Source organism: Mustela putorius, unplaced genomic scaffold (genome assembly GCF_011764305.1).
Source record: "Mustela putorius furo isolate JIRA1106 unplaced genomic scaffold, ASM1176430v1.1 tig00003863_pilon_pilon_pilon, whole genome shotgun sequence".
Taxonomy (NCBI): Eukaryota; Metazoa; Chordata; class Mammalia; order Carnivora; family Mustelidae; genus Mustela; species Mustela putorius.
This window is the reverse complement of record NW_025422015.1, coordinates 30,501,267-30,522,404: the sequence shown is the minus strand read 5'-3', so window position 1 is coordinate 30,522,404 and position 21,138 is coordinate 30,501,267. Positions and strand designations below refer to the sequence as shown.

Here is a 21,138-nt window from a genome sequence, read left to right as displayed (position 1 = left end):
TGTGCTTTTGATGTTAACCAAGAAATCACGTTAACCAAACCAAGAAATCATTACCAAATCCAGTGTCATGAAGCTTTCCCGCTTAAGTTTTCTTTTCTTTTGTTTTTTTTTCAAAGGTTTTATTTATTTGAGAGGGAAAGAGAACACGAGCTGGTGGGGGGTGGTGGGGACAGAGGGAGAGGAAAAAGCAGACTCCCCACTGAGCAGGGAGCCTGATCTGGACTGGATCCCAGGACCCTGAGATCATGACCTGATCCGAAGGCAGACTTAACCAACTGAACCACCCAGGTGCCGCCTCTTCTACTATTTTTATAGTTCTAGCATTTACGTTGAGGCCCTTGATCCATTTTGAGTTAATTTTTGTATATGGTGTAAGATAAATTTTGTTCTTTTGCACATCAGTATCCAGCTTTCCCAGGACTGTTTGTTGAAAATTTTTTCTCCTTAGAATGGTATTAGTACTCTGGTCAGAAATCTTTGGACCTTATAAGTAAGAGTGTATTTGGTGGTTCTTTTTCTGTTCTACTGATCTGTCTCTCTGTGTTTATGCCAGTAACATGCTGTTTTGATACTGTATTGTAGTAAGTTTCAAATTATTTTTTTGTATGGAAGAAGACAAGTGACCTTAAATATTATTAATCTGATAGTTTACTGAATTTTTAAAATAGTTTTTCAGTTGATTGTGCAAAGATAGGTCTGTTGCAATTAATGATAAAATACGACTTCCTCTTATAATTTTGTCTGATTTTGTCTAATTGCATTGGCTTTAAAACAGTGTTAAATAGTTATGTTGCATACTTACAGTATTTCTTTTCTTCTGATTTAATGAAAATTCTAATACTTCACCTTAGTGTATGATGCAGCTTTGGTTTTAGACATACTCCTAAACTTTTGAGGTTGACATCAAAAAGCTTCATTATAGTTTGGCAGTTAATTACAGGTTGTTTCTTGTTGCTGTTAATAGTATCATGAAAGGACTGCCCAGTTTTGGGGTTCATATTGGATCACCTGGGAGGACTTCAGCAAATTAACTTTTTCTTTCTTTTTCAGAATGGCCAGAGTTTTCTGGTTTTGGATGAACAAAGATTTGCAAAAGAAATTCTTCCCAAATATTTCAAGCACAATAATATGGCAAGCTTTGTGAGGCAACTGAATATGTGTGAGTATGGGCTGTAGTTTATTTGGAGTACGTCATCAGCCACTGATTAAACCATTTTTTCCCATTAGGTTGATAAAGGAAAGGGAAATTTTTTACTTCTAGCGTAGTTGCCTAAATTTTTAATGTTTTTCAGATGGTTTCCGTAAGGTTGTGCATATTGACTCTGGAATTGTAAAGCAGGAACGAGATGGTCCTGTTGAATTTCAGCATCCTTACTTCAAACAAGGCCAGGATGACTTGTTGGAGAACATTAAAAGGAAGGTGAGCTATTTTTAATGTGATTTATTTGAGGCATTACCATATAGCATACTTGGTCAGCACAGTGTTTCACCTGTTAAAATTAAGACTGTACAGAAATACACAGGTATTCCTTGTTGGGATGACTCAGACTAATAAAGCTTTAATTATTTCCTTCTGTTTTATATTTTTTCTCTGCGGTTAGCTGTTCTGAAAGCTCTGTCTTCAAATATGTTCTAGAGGGAAGGAAAATGTTTACATTCTGACTGAGGGTGAGGAATATCCATATTGGGATGGCTCACTCCTTCTAATTTAGCTTAAAAAATATAAGCTTTTAGAATGTCGACTCCCTGGAGGGCTTTTTCTGTAGTTCACTGCTGAATATCCAATGCTGAGAACAAGTTCCTTGCATATAGTAAGCACTTAATAATACATTTTTAGATCAATGGTGTCTTTTGCTGAAATAAAATATTTTTACTAAATCCACAAAAGAGGGGAATAAAAGAGTAATGGACCATGAAAGAAAATGGCCTAGTGTGCAGCTGTTGCTGCATAAATTTATTAAATGTGGAATGTGATAATAAAGAGGCTTGGGGAAATTACAGTGAGTTTGGTGAAAGGGAATGAAAAAAAGTGCCTAAATTTTTCCTGCTGGTGGAAACTTCTCCACATTAAAAAATATATATATATATATTTCACCCTCTGTCTTTGAGCTATGAAGTTTATTCCCTTTATAGAATCCTGTTTTGGGCTTTTTGGAACTAAATCTAAGTTCTTAAATGGGCTACAAAATACACTTACAATAGGGAAACTTTGAATTACAAACATGATGTTTAATATTTTATTTCCTTAAATTTGCTTTCAAAAGGTTTCTTCTTCAAAACCAGAAGAAAATAAGATTCGTCAGGAAGATTTAACAAAAATTATAAGTAGTGCTCAGAAGGTTCAAATAAAACAAGAAACTATTGAGTCCAGGCTTTCTGAATTAAAAAGGTAAAATATTATTTCCAAATCTTAATATAGAGGTTGGTATGTGTGTGTTGGGGATTGGAAGTTAGTGCTTTAAGTACTTAGTTCAGTGCTCGCTTTTGGCAGCACATATACTAAGTACTTAGTTCACATTGTTGAAGCCAGGATAAAAGGTCATTTTTCTGTAAGTATTTATTCCCTTTAGTTTTGATTTGTAGCCCATGATACCTCAATATTGAATTTTCTTTAAAATTCAATATTAGAATATATAATATATATTCTAAAAGAATATATAAATCTGGGCAATTAAAACAATTTGATGCACGAACCTCACTGATGAAACAGTAGATCTTTAAATCAATGTAGGAGAGAAATAAATTCTACTTAGGTTAGCTTTCATATGATGTTCACACACATGAGGGCACAGAAGCTGTAAAAAACACTGCATATATGACTTACATCTTCTTTATGGTGGTTTCATAAAACTTTTCTATGTTGGCCTATCTCTTAGGAAAAAATAGGACACAAAAACGGGGGAAAAGAAACTTGCCCTACTTGGTATTTATCTTACCTAGACACAGTGAAGTATTATTCAAAACTTTTATCTACAGAAACGTGCTTTTGTTTTATTGCAATCCTTGGCACCATTACTTGCCACAGTAACAACTTATATATAGAGTACATGTGTACTTCATCTTAGTAAGTAGTTGGCATTTTCTCTTATCCTAATGCGGCCGAGGTCTTGAGAATAGTTATTCTATGTATTCTGTCTCCTATTCCAAACGTGGGAAAGCTGTCTTAAAAGCTTAGCTATCTTTATTTTAGCTGTCTTAAGTGTATTCATTAAAAGAGTAACCTTGAACTTCATTCCCTTTTTGAATAAGGCTTAATTTTAAGCTGTCCAATTTTGAATATTTTATTCAATATCTTATGCCAGTTTATTGTACATATCTTGTGTCTCCTGAGATGCCCTTTGACCCAATTCCTTGAATCTCAGGTTTGGCCCTTAAGGAATGTGATCCCAGATTCATCCTCTAAGTTTTAGAGGTAACCATTCAACTTATGTTTAGTAGGCAGATGATAGTATCTTTAAATATCTGAGTCAGAGGAAATACCCTAGTTACTCAGTAAGTGTATTAAAGTTTCATTTTTCGTATCTTCTATAGGTAAGATACAGAAGTTCGTTTTGTAAGAGTTTAGCTTGAGGAAGATGGATATTATAGAAATTGATAAGAGCAAAAATTAAAGTATTTAATAGATGGATTGTCTTTCATGCCTTCTCAGTGTTATTGCTGCTGACATTTAGTAACTGCAATTTCAATAAAAGTTAGTGAAGGAAAATAAACTGTTACTACCAGGCAAGTTACTGGTTTGTCTTATGTTTAGACATGCTTCGAAAAATTTTTTTTGGTGTTTTCATGTTTGAAACAGATCCTAAGATAGACAGTTTTAGGGCCTGATTGACTTTTAGATTGACCTCAACACTTAACTACGAATAATTTCTGGGATCTTAGGCAAGTCCTCGTAATTCTTGGGTCTCATTGTCCTCCTCTATAAAATGAAGTTAATAATTCCTTTCTTGGCTGACTTTATAGAAGTTTAAACAAGAAGTACATATAAAATGCTTAGCATAATCCCTAGAGCATAAGTAGTGCTTATGCTTCCTTTAAGATTCTTGTCACTTCCTTTAAGATTCTTTTCCAAGCACAAGTCCTCAATTCACTTGGTAACCAAAATTGAAAGGTTAGTTTATTTTAAACAAGAAGTAATGAACCACATTGTAAGGGAGGTAAATTTCCTGCTACTATGTGGATATAGGCATGAGTCTTAAATTTTTGTGTTTATATTGCCATGAGTAGAAAGTACTCTAGTTATGAAGGGATGATTCTGGAGTTGTAGCAAGGTAGTTGCCATTTTATGTAATCAAAGTTTTTCCAGTTTCATGAAGATATATATAGCAAAGTTCACTGTTTTTTTTTTTTTTTTTTTAATTAAAGATATTGAGATCTGGCTTTCTGACTAAATTTTGTTTTATTTTTTAATAATAACATAGTGAGAATGAGTCCCTTTGGAAGGAGGTGTCAGAATTACGAGCAAAACATGCACAACAGCAACAAGTTATTCGAAAGGTAAGCTGTTCTCCTCCATGGCCATAACCATAAAGTCTCTATTGAATAGTTAGTGATTGGTCTTAGTTCTTTTTTTTTTTTTTTTTTAAGATTTTATTTATTTATTTGACAGAGATCACAAGTAGGCAGAGAGGCAGGCAGTGAGAGGAGGGGAAGCAGTCTCCCCACTGAGCAGAGCACTCAATGCAGGCAGGACTCCATTCCAGGACCTTGAGATCATGACCTGAGCTGAAGGCGGAGGCCTAACTCACTGAGCCTCCCAGGCACCCTTGGTCTTAGTTCTTACATATTGGGTTCACATATAGTAGTGAAACTATGAAATCAAACAAATTAGGTCAACTGTTAAATTTTCTTTTTAATAAGAAACATTTCTCATTAGCTAAATATGGTTATTCCATACTCTCAGATTAAGTCTCACTAGTTTTTAGCAAGTGACCTTTGGCCTTATAGAACAACTTTAAAGATACTTCATTTTTAGGAACATAATATACTACCAGTTTCTTTACATTTTTTAGTATGAATGGCAGCCTTACTGTGTGGGTTTGTTGTTATTGTTTTTACTGTTATTCTACTTGAAAGGGGATAAATATGGTCTTTGAAGACAGATGAATAAAATTTTCAAATCAGTTGATCAAATTATGAGTTCTAAAAAATTAGTCATCATTTTATGCCCTTATTAGTCTCTGTGGAAAAGCAGTTAAAGTAATCTGTTGTAAAATAAATTCTGGATTTTAGTATCTGAGCTGAAAATAACTGGGGGAGCTGACAATCTCTCAGTTGCATTGTGTCCTTTTGATTTAGTCTTTTCATATCAGCTTTCATATGTTAATAAGACTTGAAACATAAAAGTAATTAAGGGAGCTATTTTTTGCTCATGAGTAAACTAGACTCTTAAATTTAAGCAACAGGTTTTTGTTGGGGGGAGGAAGGGTGGGAGTACTTCAGCTGGTTTGTGCTGAGATGCCTTTAGCTAAAAATAGGGTTATGACTGACAGGAAAGATCTGGGTCTAGTGGAGCAAGCTTAGAACATAGATGAATGGTTGCAGCCTTTGGCCTGTAGTTAGAATACTGGGGTTTTTTTCGTTTATTTTTGTTTTTTTCCAAATCAGTATGCAGGTGAAGGTTAAATATAGAATTCACTTCTAAGTATTTAGTCCAAGTGCATATATTTTCAGAACTTCCAGAGCTGAATCCAGCCTACAGCCCTGTTAAGAATACCTCATTTAAAACAATAGGTGTATACAGTATTAAACCTGTACTTTATTTTTTAAAAATCTTTTAATCTTTACCAGAAAACAACGTTTTATAGTTAAATACTGGCTTATAATGCTATTTTTTTTTTCCTAAGAGCAGAGAAAGTTGGCGAAATACTTACATAACATTTCAGTTTTTCATGAAATCTAACATTCTATCTGTCAAATTTGAATTTGAATATATGTGGTTTTGTGGAGCTAGGGAGTTCTCATAATGCATAGTGATAGCTGATAATCTTCTCTCTGTTCCTGGAATTGCTTCATACATCTGCTATATACTCCTTGGCCTTGGATTAAATGGAATAGAGTTACCTGTTACGGATACTTGTTACAGGGTAGTATAATAGTACCTGTTAAAGAACTTGTCAGGTCCAGAAGTCAGATGCTATAAAGGTTAGATGCCTTTTCTTCTCTTTCAGGGAGCAAGCTTTGTACAGCTTGATGCAGAATTGTCGTAAGAGAACTAATATGTAAAACAAATGTCAGGAGAAATTTAGTCAATGCTGCATATTCTTATACATTCAACCACTAATGTTAGAATTTTTCTATAATACTTAGAAATTAACAAAAGTAATTGAAGCCAAATTATTTCAGAGATACTTTTAGGCTTAAATTTTCTTTTCATCAGCCATCAGTCAACATTTTCTTTTGAATAAACAATTTAGTGGCTAATTTCCTTTTCAAGACTGTAATGCTGTTTAACTTTTATGCAAAGAGTCTAAATAGTCCTTCAGACACTTTTGGCCTTTATTTATAGCCTCTCAGTGATACACTGCTTTTCATAGTTCACCATATGATCCTCACCTTTTTCTTTAAGAAGATGACAATAAATTTAATACCTTAAGCCAGTGATTCTCACATTCACATCAGTATCACCTGGAGTACTTGCTAAACATACATTGCTGGACCCTGTCCTCAGAATTTCAGCTTCAGCAGTTTTCTAGAGTGGGGTTGAGAATGTCTAATGTGTGTCTAATAGGTTCTTGGGCTAATACTGCAGGTCCATGGTCTACATTGCCATAACATGAAAGATTGTTTGCATGTCTTGATCTGCTTAGTAGTTTTTTCCTTTTAAATTTAATCTAGCTCTGAAAATTAAACTAGCTTCTCCTGATTGGCAGTATGGGTATCTTGGATGTTTAAGAGCAAAACCATCCAAACCAAAATCTGCTCATTGTTTATTTGAAAAAACTCTATGTATTCCAGCTTCAATATTGTGAATTTATTTTTGGATAACCTCTAGTTAACTGTATTTTGGGGTTTATCTCTATTTGTATATAATTAAATACTTCATGACACTACATATTTTTTAAACATTTTATTTATTTGTCAGAGGGGGAGAGAGCACAAGCAGGGGAATTGGCAGGTAGAGGGAAAAACAGGCTCCCCGCTGAGCAAGGAGCTTGATGTGGGACTCCACCCCAGGACCCTGGGGTCCAGACCTGAGCTGAAGGCAGATGCTTAACCAACTGAGCCACGCAGATGCATCCCATGACAATATTTTTTATTAAGCCATAATTTTTTAGAATTAGCCAATAAGCTTTTTCTACCTTGAAAATTTTATGCTCTCTTTTGAAAGCCAGCAGTCTCTTTTGCCCCAAATTGTATTACTTAGTTTAAGAAAAATGTTGCTTGTCACTTTTTTCCCCCCCAGCATAATCTTCTTGAAAAAATTTTAAGTAAAAACTTAGGATCTGTATCCAGGCATGCATGGTTCTTAGCATCAAAGCAAATAACTGGGCTGAGTATTAGGTAGATAAATGGATGGGTGGGTGGATGGATGGATGGATGGATGGATAGATGAAGGTCTTAGTCATCTTGGTATCCTAGGTATCTGCAACTTTAATTTTATAACAGGTTATTCTTCTGCCTGGAAACTGGTATTTCTTTAGATATCAATTGTAGGATGCACCTGAGATTTCAAATATGTTAAAATATAAGAAATTATATGACTTAGAATAGCAAATATGTAGTATTTGATCTAATTTTCTAAGACCTATAATATGTACTTAGGAATTGAGTCTATGATGGAAATTTTTTATTTATATTTTTCTTTTAGATTGTCCAGTTTATTGTTACGTTGGTTCAGAATAACCAACTTGTGAGTTTAAAACGTAAAAGGTAAGTTTTTGTTGTAAAACCGTTCATTTGACCTATTCATGAAAAACTGAACATTTTAGTGTTTAACCATGAATGGCCTACATTTCCTGAGTATATGTCTGTTGTCCCAGATGAACAGTGCTTGTTAAATTATACTCTCAGCATTTCATGAGTAGTGTTACTTTTTTCTGCGGTCAGCCTGCTAATGTTTTTCAGAGACAAGGATAGCCTAAATGGTCACCTTACAGACACATACATAGTTAATAAGAAATCCATTTTTATTCACATTAGCAATTTAATGTATCATTAGTAGGCTTCAGTGAGGGAAACTCTTAAAAGGTTGTCTGTTGAAAAAAATAAAAAATTTTCTACTTGATCTCATTGGTAAGGAATTTGAAAACCTGTATATTGATTGGCTTGTGATAATGAAAAATTTAGTAATTGCCATTGTCATAATTAAAGCTTAAGAAGCGTAGTGGACAAAAGAATAGTTGGAAGGAGAAAAAATTTATCGTGTAAGACTAAAATTTTAGCAAAGATTCGTTATGGTTACACTTTATGCTGTGGCCTTAACTCTGCTTCCACAAACTAATTCTTATGATATCATCTATTTACTTTGTACTATGTAACTAACTGTAGTTCATAAAGAGTGATGTGGTTTGGTCAGCAATGATATATATTCAGAGAGAATAATTTATTTATTGTATTTAACAAAAATAGTACAAAAGAATGACGAAATCAAAGCCCTAGACATAGTCATCCTCTAGTTTCTCTCCCTAAGATGTGACCATTTTTAAGAGTTTATTTTGTGTCACCACCTGAAATCTTTTATTATTGAAGTGTTTATGTTCATGTGAGGGTAAAATATTACAATCAGTTTAAATTTCTTGTATGTTTGCTTCACTGAATTTAATGTATATATGCTGATTTTCAGGCCTCTACTTCTAAACACTAATGGAGCCCAAAAGAAGAATCTGTTTCAGCATATAGTCAAAGAACCAGCCGATAATCACCATCATAAAGTAATTTTTTGTTTAAATTCTGTTTTATATTTATTCTCAAACCAGATTTTATTACAACAGTATTTCATGCACTCACATTTGCAAAGTTCAGTGAATAATAATCTAAGTGCTCATCCTCCAGCTTTATCAAATCATGACATTTTTTATTATTTGGTTTAGATTATTTTAAGAAATAAAGCATTATAAATACCATTTATTATATGATGATATGGGAACAAACCTGTTCCCTGATTTGTTTTTTGCCTCCTCTTCAGTTTCTCCTAGATAAATCTTGAATTAGTATTTATCATCCCCATGGTCCTTTTTATATGCGTGAATTCATGAACAATATTTGCTATTACTTTGTATGTATTTAAACTTCATATGAATGATATTATTTTGCACATATCATTTTACATTTTGACTTTTTTCACTTTGGCTTTTGAGATTTATTAAACAGATTTAGTTCATCTCAACTACTACCTGATAGCAGTTGAATATTATGATAATGTAATTATGCATTTATCTATTAGTTATTTTAGGTTGTTTCCAACTTTTATTATAAATTACATAGACTAGATTTTTTATCAATTGCAAAACATTTTTGTTTACATTTATTTTTGTCATGGGCTGTCTGGATAATTTGTCAAACTTAAACCCACTGGCAAATCAGTTCAGTCCAGAGTATAGACTTCTTTTAATAGATGATTGTCATGGTTACATTCAAATCTTAGAATTCTAAATACTGCTTCAGATTTGTTACTGAAGTACCAAGATTTTTTTTCTTAAGCAAATCAGAGTTAGCATCACGTCTTACCACTGTTTCAAAGTAAGCATACCTATTATTTTTTTAGGATTGAAGACTCAGTGTAAATGGATGAAGATTTCTTAATCTAACTGGAATTATTTATTTTTAAGTCTTTTACATCTTTTACCTCAGATTTATCTACTGTTGAGATTTATAGATTTATTCATTATAATAATGAGACTTTAATTTGCTTTAGAGAATTGAATGGGTTTTTTTTTAGGTACCTATGATCTGAATAGATCTGTAGCTGAATAAAAAAAAAATATTGCTAAAAATTCAGGCTGACATTTAACTGTGGAGTAGTTGAAAAAATTTTTTTCCTATTAAAGCATTTTAATAAGAAAGAATAAGACATATGTCAAATAGAGTAGCTTGAGTTAAAATAATCCTCATCAGCACAGTGGCCATCTAGTTATGCTTGAAATTCCTGGTGAAGTTTTAAGACTTTTTTTTTTAAAACCGTTTGGATATAAAAATACTTTAAAATGTGAAGATCTTTCCATAGACTTATTCTGAGGCATGCCACCTTCATGATTCCTTACAGTAAAAGAAATAGTTAAATAGAATGAAGTAACACACCTCCTACCTTTGCAAATTGGTGCAAATACCAATTAGTGTGTAAGTCCCATTAGGGCAGAGAACATAGCTAAATTGATTACTTAATATTTAGTAAATAATGGGTGCCCAGTTAGCACTTTTTAAATGGTATATTGTTCGGTAGTCAATATAATTACAGGTTTGTTATTTTCTCCCTGATTTTTTTAGGTTCCACACAGTAGGACTGAAGGTTTAAAGGCAAGGGAGCGGATTTCAGATGACATCATTATTTATGATGTAACTGATGATAATGCAGATGAAGAAAATATCCCAGTTATTCCAGAAACTAATGAGGATGTTATAGCTGATCCTTCCAAGTAAGGAAATTACAAAGTAAAATTTGTGAAAATATTGGTTACTTTTGTTATCAAAGAGCTTAATTCAAAACAACTTTACTCTGATAAACTACTACCAAACTCCTATTTGGATTATTAAGCTGAAGCAGCCAAATTATTTAACCAGATGTTCTCCCCTCAGCAAAAAGACTTCCAACAAAAAGTAATGAGAATTCGGATTTTTTTTAAATTTTGGAGTTAAACATCTTTAATTGATCCTTTGTCATCTCACATCATATGATGAATCAATATTTGTGATTATGCTTCTCCCCAACTTTGGGGAGAAAATTTCCATGGGAATGAATGGACAGAATGAATTTATTGAATGCATTTGAAAATGTAATTGGTTCTTTCTCATATTGCTGATCTAGCTGTAGCCAATACCCTGATATTGTCATTGTTGAGGATGACAATGAAGATGAGTATGCACCTGTCATTCAGAGTGGAGATCAGAATGAACCAGCCAGAGAATCACTAAGTTCAGGCAGTGATGGCACCAGTCCTCTCATGTCTAGTGCTGTCCAGCTAAATGGCTCATCTAGTCTGACCACAGAAGATCCTGTCACCATGATGGATTCCATTTTAAATGATAACATCAATCTTCTGGGAAAGTGAGTGTTCATATAGATGTTATCTGAATTTATTTGCTTTCTTTGTTTACTTCACATGTTCTATTCTCTTCAAGTGATCTTCCTTTCAGATTGTGAATCCATGTAATCTTTCTTTGTTTTTTGAGTTTTGCATATGTTTTTTGAGAAGGATTTAATCATGCGGAGAGAGTCTTGAGATTTTCTTGGCAATTCCTTAGATTTCTTTAATGAGATACTTGTTTTGAATGTTCATAAATTGTGTGTGTATGCATATTTATGTTTTTATTAGGACTATGGAATAACACAATTTCTATTAAGGTACTTAATAGCATAAGAAAAGCAGAAATTAGCATTAATAAGTAATAAACATTTTATAATTTATAGTGTAGAGGAAAAAAGATACATTCAGACTATTGTTGCAGAATCTTTTCTGTAAATAATAAAGTTTTGTGTGTAAAGGCTGTGAGTTCTCAGTTAACTACATTTTCAGGAATCTCAAGTACTGAATAGGATCTCTTAAGATTAAGAATTTTATAATGTGGTTTTAAATGCAAGGAAACCTAATATTTGATATTTTTTTTAAATCTTTTTTCCTTAGGGTTGAGCTGTTGGATTATCTTGACAGCATTGATTGCAGCTTAGAGGACTTCCAAGCCATGCTGTCAGGAAGACAGTTTAGCATAGATCCAGATCTCCTGGTTGATGTAGGTACTTTGAATAATCTTTGCTGTACTGGCAGTTTGTGTATTCACATATATTATTTATAAATCAGTACACCTTTTTTGTATTTTCACTGTTTTTGCATTTTCTTTTTTTTAAATGAATGATTTTGTTTATCAGAAACAATGAGCAGATGGGTTCAGGACAGTGAAGGAGGGTGATCACTACCCCTTTCTGAATAGCAGCTCAGTTAATCCTCCTGTAACAACATACCAGTTCTGTTCAACAGTACTTCTACTTCTTCTCTGGACTTGTTGCCGTATTTGTTCTGCTCTAGAATAGATTGTCACTGAATAGAAATGGGTGGAAATTTAGTAAGAGAGTTACTTAGGAAACTGCATGGAGACACTTTTTAATACTTTGGGTATTAATGTTTTCCACTCACATGAATTATATTTTAATATATTTGCTATATTTTTAAAATGCTTATGTCCTGAGTCCTAAGGTTATCTTGTTCCAGTCCCCACCACCACCTACATGAGTATCACTTCAATGTTGTCTGGACTGTGAATCCTTATCTACCATTTCTGGCACTAACTACCTTTCTTGCTGTCTTCTCTCTTGCTCCTACCACTCCTCTCTCCCTTATGGCTTGGTCCCATCCAGATGAATGGTCCCATCTAGATGAATATTGTTCTGTCCCTGATTTCCATTTTCTGTTGTAAATCTGTTTCTGTATCCTGAAAAGGTTTGTTGCTCCTTTTTTTTTTTTTTTTTTGCATTTCTGCCTTAAAGTACAGTCTGTCACATCAAAATATTCTGTAGTCTTGCCCTTTTAAGAACTTCTCAGTGAGGATAGAGGGAATTAGTCCTTTCTTACTCTTCAGTCTTATTAATTTGCCACCTTAGCAATCTGCTTCTTAGTCTTTGTCAATATCCATGATTTGATTGTTCTTTCCAAATCATCATTATGTCACAGGATAAATTTCACTTTCTTTGAAGATTTCCTTTCTGGCCTATGTTATCATCTTAAGGGAATTCAGCATCCATATTAATGACCTACTTTGTTAATAGTAATTTGTCAGCCCTTCTTGATTCTGTCAGTCTTTGTCCCCATCCTGAATACAGGGACCTTTTAGAATATCTGTCCCTTAGGTTATAAGAAGGAAACAAAATTCCGTAATTCTGACCTTCTACAAAGCCTTGCAGTCTTCTAGGTTATTTTAATTTAACCTTGGAATGTTTATCATACTTGTCTGTCTTCAAGACTTCATCTCGCCAACTCGTCCCTGTTCTCACAGAGGATAATCACAATGTTCTTGTTCTCTCATAAGTTGGGAAATGTCATTTTTCTTTTCTTAGAGGAAGTGCTTGCTTTCTCTTTAAAGCTTATTTGTACACCTGCCCTGTGCCTCTCTGTTTTTCTATCTCTGTCCTTGATTTTTCCCATCTTGCTTCAGTGGGTACAGATCTCCTTCTTAAACATTTTGATGTGTGGCTCTGCTCATTTACCGTTTTGCCTCTCTAATTCTTTAACTACAAAACATTAGAAATGAGTGGCTTTATTTGTTACTTCTTTTTTACTCTATTTGAAACCCTGCATTATCTTGCTTATTCACTTGAAGCCTGTGCTGCCTTGGTTTATCCATACTGAGTAGGCTCCAGGTTTGTTTGTTTGTTTGTTTTTAATTCAGGCCATTGGGCTAGTAGGTGGGTTTCATTTGGCTCATGTCACTTACTGGCAAGCTATTTAACCTTGGAAAAGTTCACCTCTTTTGCCCAGTTTCCCCATTTGTTAATTGTGGCTGATGCCTAACTTGAAGGGCTCTTTTGGGCATTAGAAATAATTAGTGCTGTTCATATTAATACTGGTTATTTTTGACACTGAGACTTCTCTTGATTTTAGAGTCACTGGACTTCGTTTATCTGTCTTCCTAACTATTCTTTGTTTACTCTACTTTGTTTACTCTTTCTTTTTCTTATTGTTCTCTACCTGTGCGTAATCCCCAAGGTACCCATTATTTTGTCTTTATTTGTTCTAGGTCTTTTCTTTTTCTGTCCTTCCTTTATGAAGGTATTTGGCTTATAGGATTACTCTCAAATTTATATCTCTAGCTCTTAATCTTTTTTTAAAGCAAACTTTGCTTGAATTTTGATGCCATCATCAGTTAAGATCTTGCCTTAGATTTTTGTGTTTAGTGCCAAACTTCTCTTTGTTCTCTAAATGAGCTGTGTTTCTCAGCTTTCTTTTATTTTCTGTAGTGATATCAGACTTCTCTTTACTCACCCAGAATAGTAATCACTGAGTCATTTTGGTTTCCTTATCTTTATCTCATTGTTCAGGTCCTGTGTATTTTCAAAAATAGCACTCACAGATAATCCCTACTTTCTGATGCCTCTCTCATCTAAGATCTTCATTATTTCATCCTTGAATTATGCTGACTGTAAAAATTACCCATTGGTTGCCTTGTTCTCTGAGATGGCAAAGATGGTAAGGACATGAATAGGTGTGCTGAGTTCATGGGTTCTATGCAGAGTTCAGTTCTTAGTGACTGTGAGTCAGCAGGAGAGGCTTGGCTGTAGGATTCAACCAACTATGTCAGCTCCTCATGTACAATCTACTGTTTTCTGCTTCACACTCAGCATCTGCTGGGAATACACGAAAGTGTCCCTGATTTGGTGGGTGGCATTGAGTGGGGCAAAGAAAGAGTGAGGAGCTTATACTCTATAGATGCCACTTTCAGTAGGGACAAAATCTGGTCAGGTCTCAGAGGCAGTGACAAGCTGAACTTGGCAGAGATTGGTGGTCATGTAAAGTATCTACTCTTAAGGATCTGATTCTCTTCCTTTACATGGATCAGTAGGTAGTATGAAAGGAAGGAAAGAACTAGGGATATTTTTAAGGCTATCATGAAAGTGGAACTTTTTTTTTTGAAAATGGAACTTTAAGGAAGAGGAATCAATCTCTAGAGACTGTGGAGGAGGGATCTATCTGCATTTCGTTCTGTCATGTGAACCATTTGGTGTGTTCATTCTCTTAAAATGCTTTAATCACTATAGTTCCTTGCTCGGGCCTTTTCCAAGGCTCTTACTGCTGAAGAATGTGGCCTTATGCTCTGACGGACCTTGCTTTACTTCTTGAACTTTACACATACAACCTACTATTCAACTCAGAAAGTTTTATGTTATTTAGACTGGTCATCTTATCTACTGCTAGAATTTACCCACCCTCACTCCCAACCATTCCTTCTTTATTATTGTTAATGTTATGATTTATTTTTCTCTCCACTTTCTACAAGTCCTAACCATTCTTCAGGGCCTGATACGTGTTGGATAGCTTCATCAAGACTTTGTTTCATCTTGCACGTGCCTGTGTGCATGTGTGTGTACACACACACACACAGAGACATGCATGATTTTCTCCTTTCTCTCAGTACTTTTAATCTCCACCATCCATTAGTATTATAATATTGGATTGTATCTGATTGTATGTTGCTATTTGATTTTGTTCTTGTCTTTCAGATTGTAAGCTCCTAGAGAGCAGGAATAGTGTCTTCATCTTGTATTCTTCATGATGTCAGTTGATGTCAGTTATTTTTTAGATGCTCAGTAAATCCTTGTGGAATGAACAACTGAAGTTTATGACTTAAAAGTTATGTCTGTAAACTGGCTGGACTGAGAGGCATGCAGTAAGCAGTGGTCTTAGCATTTACGTCTTCTGTTGCTAGGTGAGGTGAAAAAAAGCAGCAAGAAGGTATACCATTTGGTCAGAGGGCTTCGTTTGAGGTGTAATTTAGGAGCCATCATCACAGAGCAGGTTCTGTAAATTTCTCACGTATTTAGCAGGTAGTCAGTGAAGGCTTACTGTCAGGGCAAGGAACTCAGCCCCGGATGCCACTTAAAACCAAAGGCATTTAGAGAGAAAATAAGGAAATGAGAAGTTGGGCAAACCACTATTTGTCTTAAGTGATTTACCCCATTGTTTTATGGAGAAATTCTTAAAACATCTGATGCATGGGCTAGCTTGCTCTGCTTTTGTGTTTTTCTTTCTGCTTTCCTCTTTCAAACTGTTATACTGTATGAAAACTTCCTAGTGCAGGAGCTACATCTCTTTACCCAACATGGCTGTATAAAAATTTTGAACACGCAGTTAATTCTTTTTTAATATTTTTTAAACTTATCATCTTTCTTGTTTGGTCTTTCAGCTTTTCACTAGTTCTGTGCAGATGAATCCCACAGATTACATCAATAATACAAAAGTAAGTTTTAATTCATGTTGCTCAGGACCCATAGCTGTAAGAATCTGAAAAAAAGCCCTAGTAAGTAGAGAGCAGTATCACTCCCAGTTACAAAAAACATTTTGTATTTTACCTTATATGTGTGATCAAGACAGTAAAATTCTAGCTGAAAAAAAAGCTTTTGGTTATGGGGTGAGTCATTGCCCAATTCTGGAGGTTCCTATGTGATTAACAGTATGAAATGAGCCCTCAAATGCTGGGAAATCAACTGACTTAAACTTGGCATGATCAGGTATATCACTGAAACAAATTATTAAAATATTTTTTCATGTTTTATGTGCTTCAGTTTACATTCATATTCTTTCTATGAACAGTGTCTCAGCATTTTTTATTGAAAATCCACTGGTACCCATATTCTTAAATAGTTCCTTCATTTTATTAGCATGCAGTAAAAGCTCAGGGATTTGAACTAAGTTTTTACTAACTGTAGGTACAGCAGGTTGAAACAATGAAGTACGGATTTTGGACAGGTTTTTTTTCTTTTTTTTAAAGTAATGGTTTTGTTATTTTGTTAGTCCATTTGGGATTAGCAAATGTTGAAATTCTTTAGAACTGGTTTTTAATGAGTAATAAGGACAATTTGCAGTTGTTAAGAGCAAATGATCAGAGTCATTCTGTTAGTTTGTATATTGCTTATACAATAGGCAGATTTTTAAATGTTTTTAAAATAGATTAGGTGTATACTCCATTTGTCTTGCATTTATACCATACTATTCAGTCCCATTTTTTTATCGAATGCAAAGGTGTAAATCAAGTCCTCTGATATTTGTACAGGTTCTAGATTAGTGAACTTAAAGTTTTACTTGTTTTTTGTTCTTTGTTGTCTAAAAATGAACACTTAGATATAAGTAATTAGAGTAAGAATGCAGAATTTTTCTAATGTCATGACCAGTTCTTGTACATACTCAAAGTTACAGGCTGTGTAACTTAGAGTTGAAAGAATTTGTGAATTTTTGAACTAAAAAGTTGATTATACATTGAATATTTGGATAATTTTTATCAGGGGTTAGCATACTTTTTATAAAAAGGCCAGTTGGTAGATACTTTTTTTTGTAGGCCATATGTTCTCTGTCACAACTACTTAACACTAATTGTAGTGTGACAGCAGCCATAGACAATACATAAAAGAATGAGTGTGGCTGTGCTTCCATAAAATTTTATTTACCAAAACAGGCAGCATGCTGAATCTTGCCTGGATTTATATTTTAAGTTTCTGCGGATTACCTCAACACCCTGGGTTTTAGTAAATACGGTATTATTAAATGTTAGGTCTTAAGGTGAATGAACCCATATCATGCATTTATTTAGTCAATGTGCTGAACTGTTTGTTTATTGCTATACATTGAGTCATTCTTTATTCTTGGATTATCCTATTTATCGCAAAACCAATATCTTAATTACAGTTCTCAGGAATAGCAGTTAAACAGCAAATTGCATATTGTTCTAAAGTGCTATAGAGAAATTAGAGAATGACTTTTCATTATAGTTCTAAAATCTAGATTAATGTTTTCAAATAACTGGCACATCAGCTGTCATTCCCTTGCTCATGACGAGTATTGTATTAACATAGATCACAACACTCTTTTTCTAATATTATCAGGACACTTATACGCTTCAGTAGAGCCATCTAAGTGGCCATTACTAACAAATAAGAATTTGCATGGGAGATGAATTCCTTTTGTCATCCTGATTCTCACATGTTTTAGAATAACTGGCATCCTTGGAAACTACCTATTTTAAAAAGTAAAAGATAATGATGGTATTCTTTCCTTAATGTTTGTTTATTGCAATTGCTAAATCCGAAACATATTTATGTACATTTTTGGGAAGTTTTAATTTATTATATCTTGAGGTCATTATTTTTGAATCTGGAAACTTGTACTGCATCATTTTATGATGATTATCGGCAATTTTAGGAATTAGTATATTTTCTATACCCTGTATACTTAGTGAGCATGCAGGTGTCTGGGACTTAACAGCTATTTAGGAAAAATTGTGAACCTCAGCCCCTCAGTTTGAACATCATTGAAAAGAGCACCGAAGAACTAAACAACATTAAAGGTTTAGTCCCCTTTACAGTCAGATGTGAGGAGAGAAGACAGTGGTTGAAAGAAGCAATTTAAGTGACAGAAAAGAACTGAAAGAATCTCAGAAGGAGAATGAAGAAACTTCACCTCAACTTTGAGGCTTCCAAATACAGAAATAATAGTTTTAAGGATATCACCATGTCATCCTGAGCTACTCTAAATATGTTCACTTACGCTAAATATTCTGTTTGTGAGTGAAATGAGTGATACACATTTTTAATCAAAACTGTTTGAGTTAATTGTCCTAAAGAATTATCTCTTAGTTTGAAACCAGCCATCTTTGATTCGTTCCCATCTTTTACCTCTGACAAATTCTGTCTGTTCTTTTGAAATGTCCCCTCTTTTCATACTTAACTGTCATCCTAGTTCAGGTTCTTTGTTTCATCCACTTGATGACAGCAATAATTTTCTTAACTGGTCTTAACCAGTCTTACCTATTCAGATCTCTTTCTCTCTCTAGTTCTTCTTTCCCGGTGTTCCCTTTTCCCCTGTATTTCAGATAATACACCAATATTCACATAACGTACCAGCTTTTTAAAATGTTTTTGCTATTTTTAGGAATATATAAAATGTGAAACAAGTATTTTTTATATTATTTTTTCTCTTTTAGTCTGAGAATAAAGGATTAGAAACTACCAAGAACAATGTAGTTCAGCCAGTTTCAGAAGAGGGAAGAAAATCTAAACCCAAAACAGGTAGGTATAAATGTGGTATTAATTTTTACAGACTTTTAAAATTAAGAGTCATACATAGAAACTAATGTGAGCCAAGGAAAGTCTTTGCCATACTTAGCAGTTGAACACAGAATGTACTGTTCTCAGTTCTATGCATAATGTATCAAGGTTTCAGCTTATGGAAAAAATTAAATTGGTGAGGTACTAATTCTTTAAGTCATTTTTTTTTTTAATTTAACTGTAGGAGAACTGAAAGAACTCTCAATTGTTGAATGAAAGACTTTTTTGACTAGTACATTTTAAAATTTACTGACACGAAATATCATATTTCTTATTTGGGTGTATAAGGGTAGTGATTGCATATATGCACAGCTGTTTCCATTTTTTCCACCTTCAGCTTGAACTCTGTATAAGCTGGTGATAAAAGAGCATTTTTCTAATCTTTATTATAGATAAGCAGCTTATCCAGTACACTGCCTTTCCACTTCTTGCATTCCTCGATGGGAACCCTGCTTCTACTGTTGAACAGGGGAGTACAGCATCATCAGAAGTTATGTCCTCAGTAGATAAACCCATAGAAGTTGATGAGCTTCTGGATAGCAGCCTAGATCCAGAGCCAACCCAGAGTAAGCTTGTTCGCCTGGAGCCATTGACTGAAGCCGAAGCTAGTGAAGCCACACTGTTTTATTTATGTGAACTTGCTCCTGCACCTCTGGATAGTGATATGCCACTTTTAGATAGCTAAATCCCCAGGAAGTGGACTCTACATGTATATATTCATCAAAATGATGAACTATTTATTTTAAAGTATCATTTGGTACTTTTTTTTGTAAATTGCTTTGTTTTGTTTAATCAGATACTGTGGAATCAAAAGCACCTTTTGCTTTTCTCACTTACACACTCTGGCAAAGCTTTCAGATGTTACTCAGCTACATAGGTACACAAGATTTAATGCACATTGTTGGCATATCTTTAAGTTGGATTCAAATGGCCATTTTTCTCCAGTTGTAGTAACTTGGATTTCTTTTTTTACGTATATGCCCATTAACCCCAGTTAAACTTTTGTTTGTTTTACTTGTTTGATGCTGTCTGTTTGCATTGAGTGTAAGTCACTAGAACTAATGGTAGAACTCTTAAACCTTTGTCTGTTCCAGTTACTTTTATTAAATATTTTTCACTTGGCTTATTTTTAAAACTGGGAACATAAAGTGCCTGTATCTTGTAAAACTTCATTTGTCTCTCTTGTTCAGAGAAGTTCATTCATGTTCAAAGGAAAGGCAAAGTAAACATGAGTGCTTGCTGTCAGAAATGGCTCCAGCTCCATATATATAAAAAGAAGGGGGATGGGATGGCATCAACCCCATCCATCTCGTTGGACTAGTTTTAAGTAAAAGTTTTCTGATTTGTTTGTGTTTTTTCGAACCATACTATTTAGTAAAATAAATATAATGAATGTTGCGTACTAATGTCTGTTACGTGTCTTCTTTAGAGGTGACACCCACATGTAAAATTTTTTCCTTTTTATAGGAAGTAGATTTAAATTGTAAACTGTCTGTTGTCCATTTTTGATTCACACCAAGATCTTTGTGCCTCATCTCAAGAGTTAGACTGTGTATTACAACAACGAAGGAATATAAGGTCTCTAAACTTAATGTGTTTTAAAGTTCTTCTGTGTTAAAAATTATACTGGCTTGCTGCCGATATTTCTAATAAAGAACTAAGAGAAGTATGCCTCTCATTGTTCCAGATGAGGTAAGAACATGATCACTGGATGCCACCCAAAGGCCAGTAATTTTTTTTTTTTTTTAAAGATTCTATTTATTTATTTGACAAGAGATCACAAGTAGGCAGAGAGATAGGCAGAGAGAGAGGGAAGCAGGCTTCGTGCTCAGCAGAGAGCCCGATACGGGGCTGGATCCCAGGACCCTGGGATCATGGCCTGAGCTGAAGGCAGAGGCTTTAACCCACTGAGACACCCAGGAGCCCCAAGGCCTGTAATTTTTGTCCCTAGAGATGGAACAGTAACACTTTCTCCCTTTGGAACAGGCTTATAGAGCTTAATACAAGGCGGGCACTACGTTTATCAAGTTGAATTCTACCTTCAGGCAGAGCCTGGAAGCAGAGCAGTTTATATCTGAATATTTTATAGGGCTATTTAATGAAGAATCACAAATATGGCCTCCTTGTGGCCATATTCTGTCAATATCCTGGAATTTCTATTACTATAATGTAAAAATTCA

General features: G+C 34.2%; 1 protein-coding gene across 4 annotated transcripts in view; it reads left to right on the top strand.

The window, feature by feature from the left end:
* HSF2 (heat shock transcription factor 2) overlaps nucleotides 1–21,138 on the top strand; it is a 36,493-nt gene that overhangs the window by 12,357 nt on the left and 2,998 nt on the right. The window contains exons 2-13 of one of the 4 annotated variants that reach the window (XM_004740102.3): nucleotides 1,051–1,159; nucleotides 1,293–1,420; nucleotides 2,265–2,389; nucleotides 4,419–4,494; nucleotides 7,808–7,869; nucleotides 8,783–8,870; nucleotides 10,423–10,571; nucleotides 10,961–11,200; nucleotides 11,778–11,883; nucleotides 16,045–16,098; nucleotides 18,835–18,919; nucleotides 19,351–20,360. In XM_004740102.3, the coding sequence (XP_004740159.2) occupies nucleotides 1,051–1,159; nucleotides 1,293–1,420; nucleotides 2,265–2,389; nucleotides 4,419–4,494; nucleotides 7,808–7,869; nucleotides 8,783–8,870; nucleotides 10,423–10,571; nucleotides 10,961–11,200; nucleotides 11,778–11,883; nucleotides 16,045–16,098; nucleotides 18,835–18,919; nucleotides 19,351–19,643 (1,515 nt within the window). In that variant the 3' untranslated portion in view covers nucleotides 19,644–20,360. Of the gene's footprint in view, nucleotides 1–1,050; nucleotides 1,160–1,292; nucleotides 1,421–2,264; nucleotides 2,390–4,418; nucleotides 4,495–7,807; nucleotides 7,870–8,782; nucleotides 8,871–10,422; nucleotides 10,572–10,960; nucleotides 11,201–11,777; nucleotides 11,884–16,044; nucleotides 16,099–18,834; nucleotides 18,920–19,350; nucleotides 20,361–21,138 lie in introns of those variants that run through there. The other 3 variants (XM_004740104.3, XM_004740103.3, XM_045066410.1) reach the window with 3 other exon arrangements.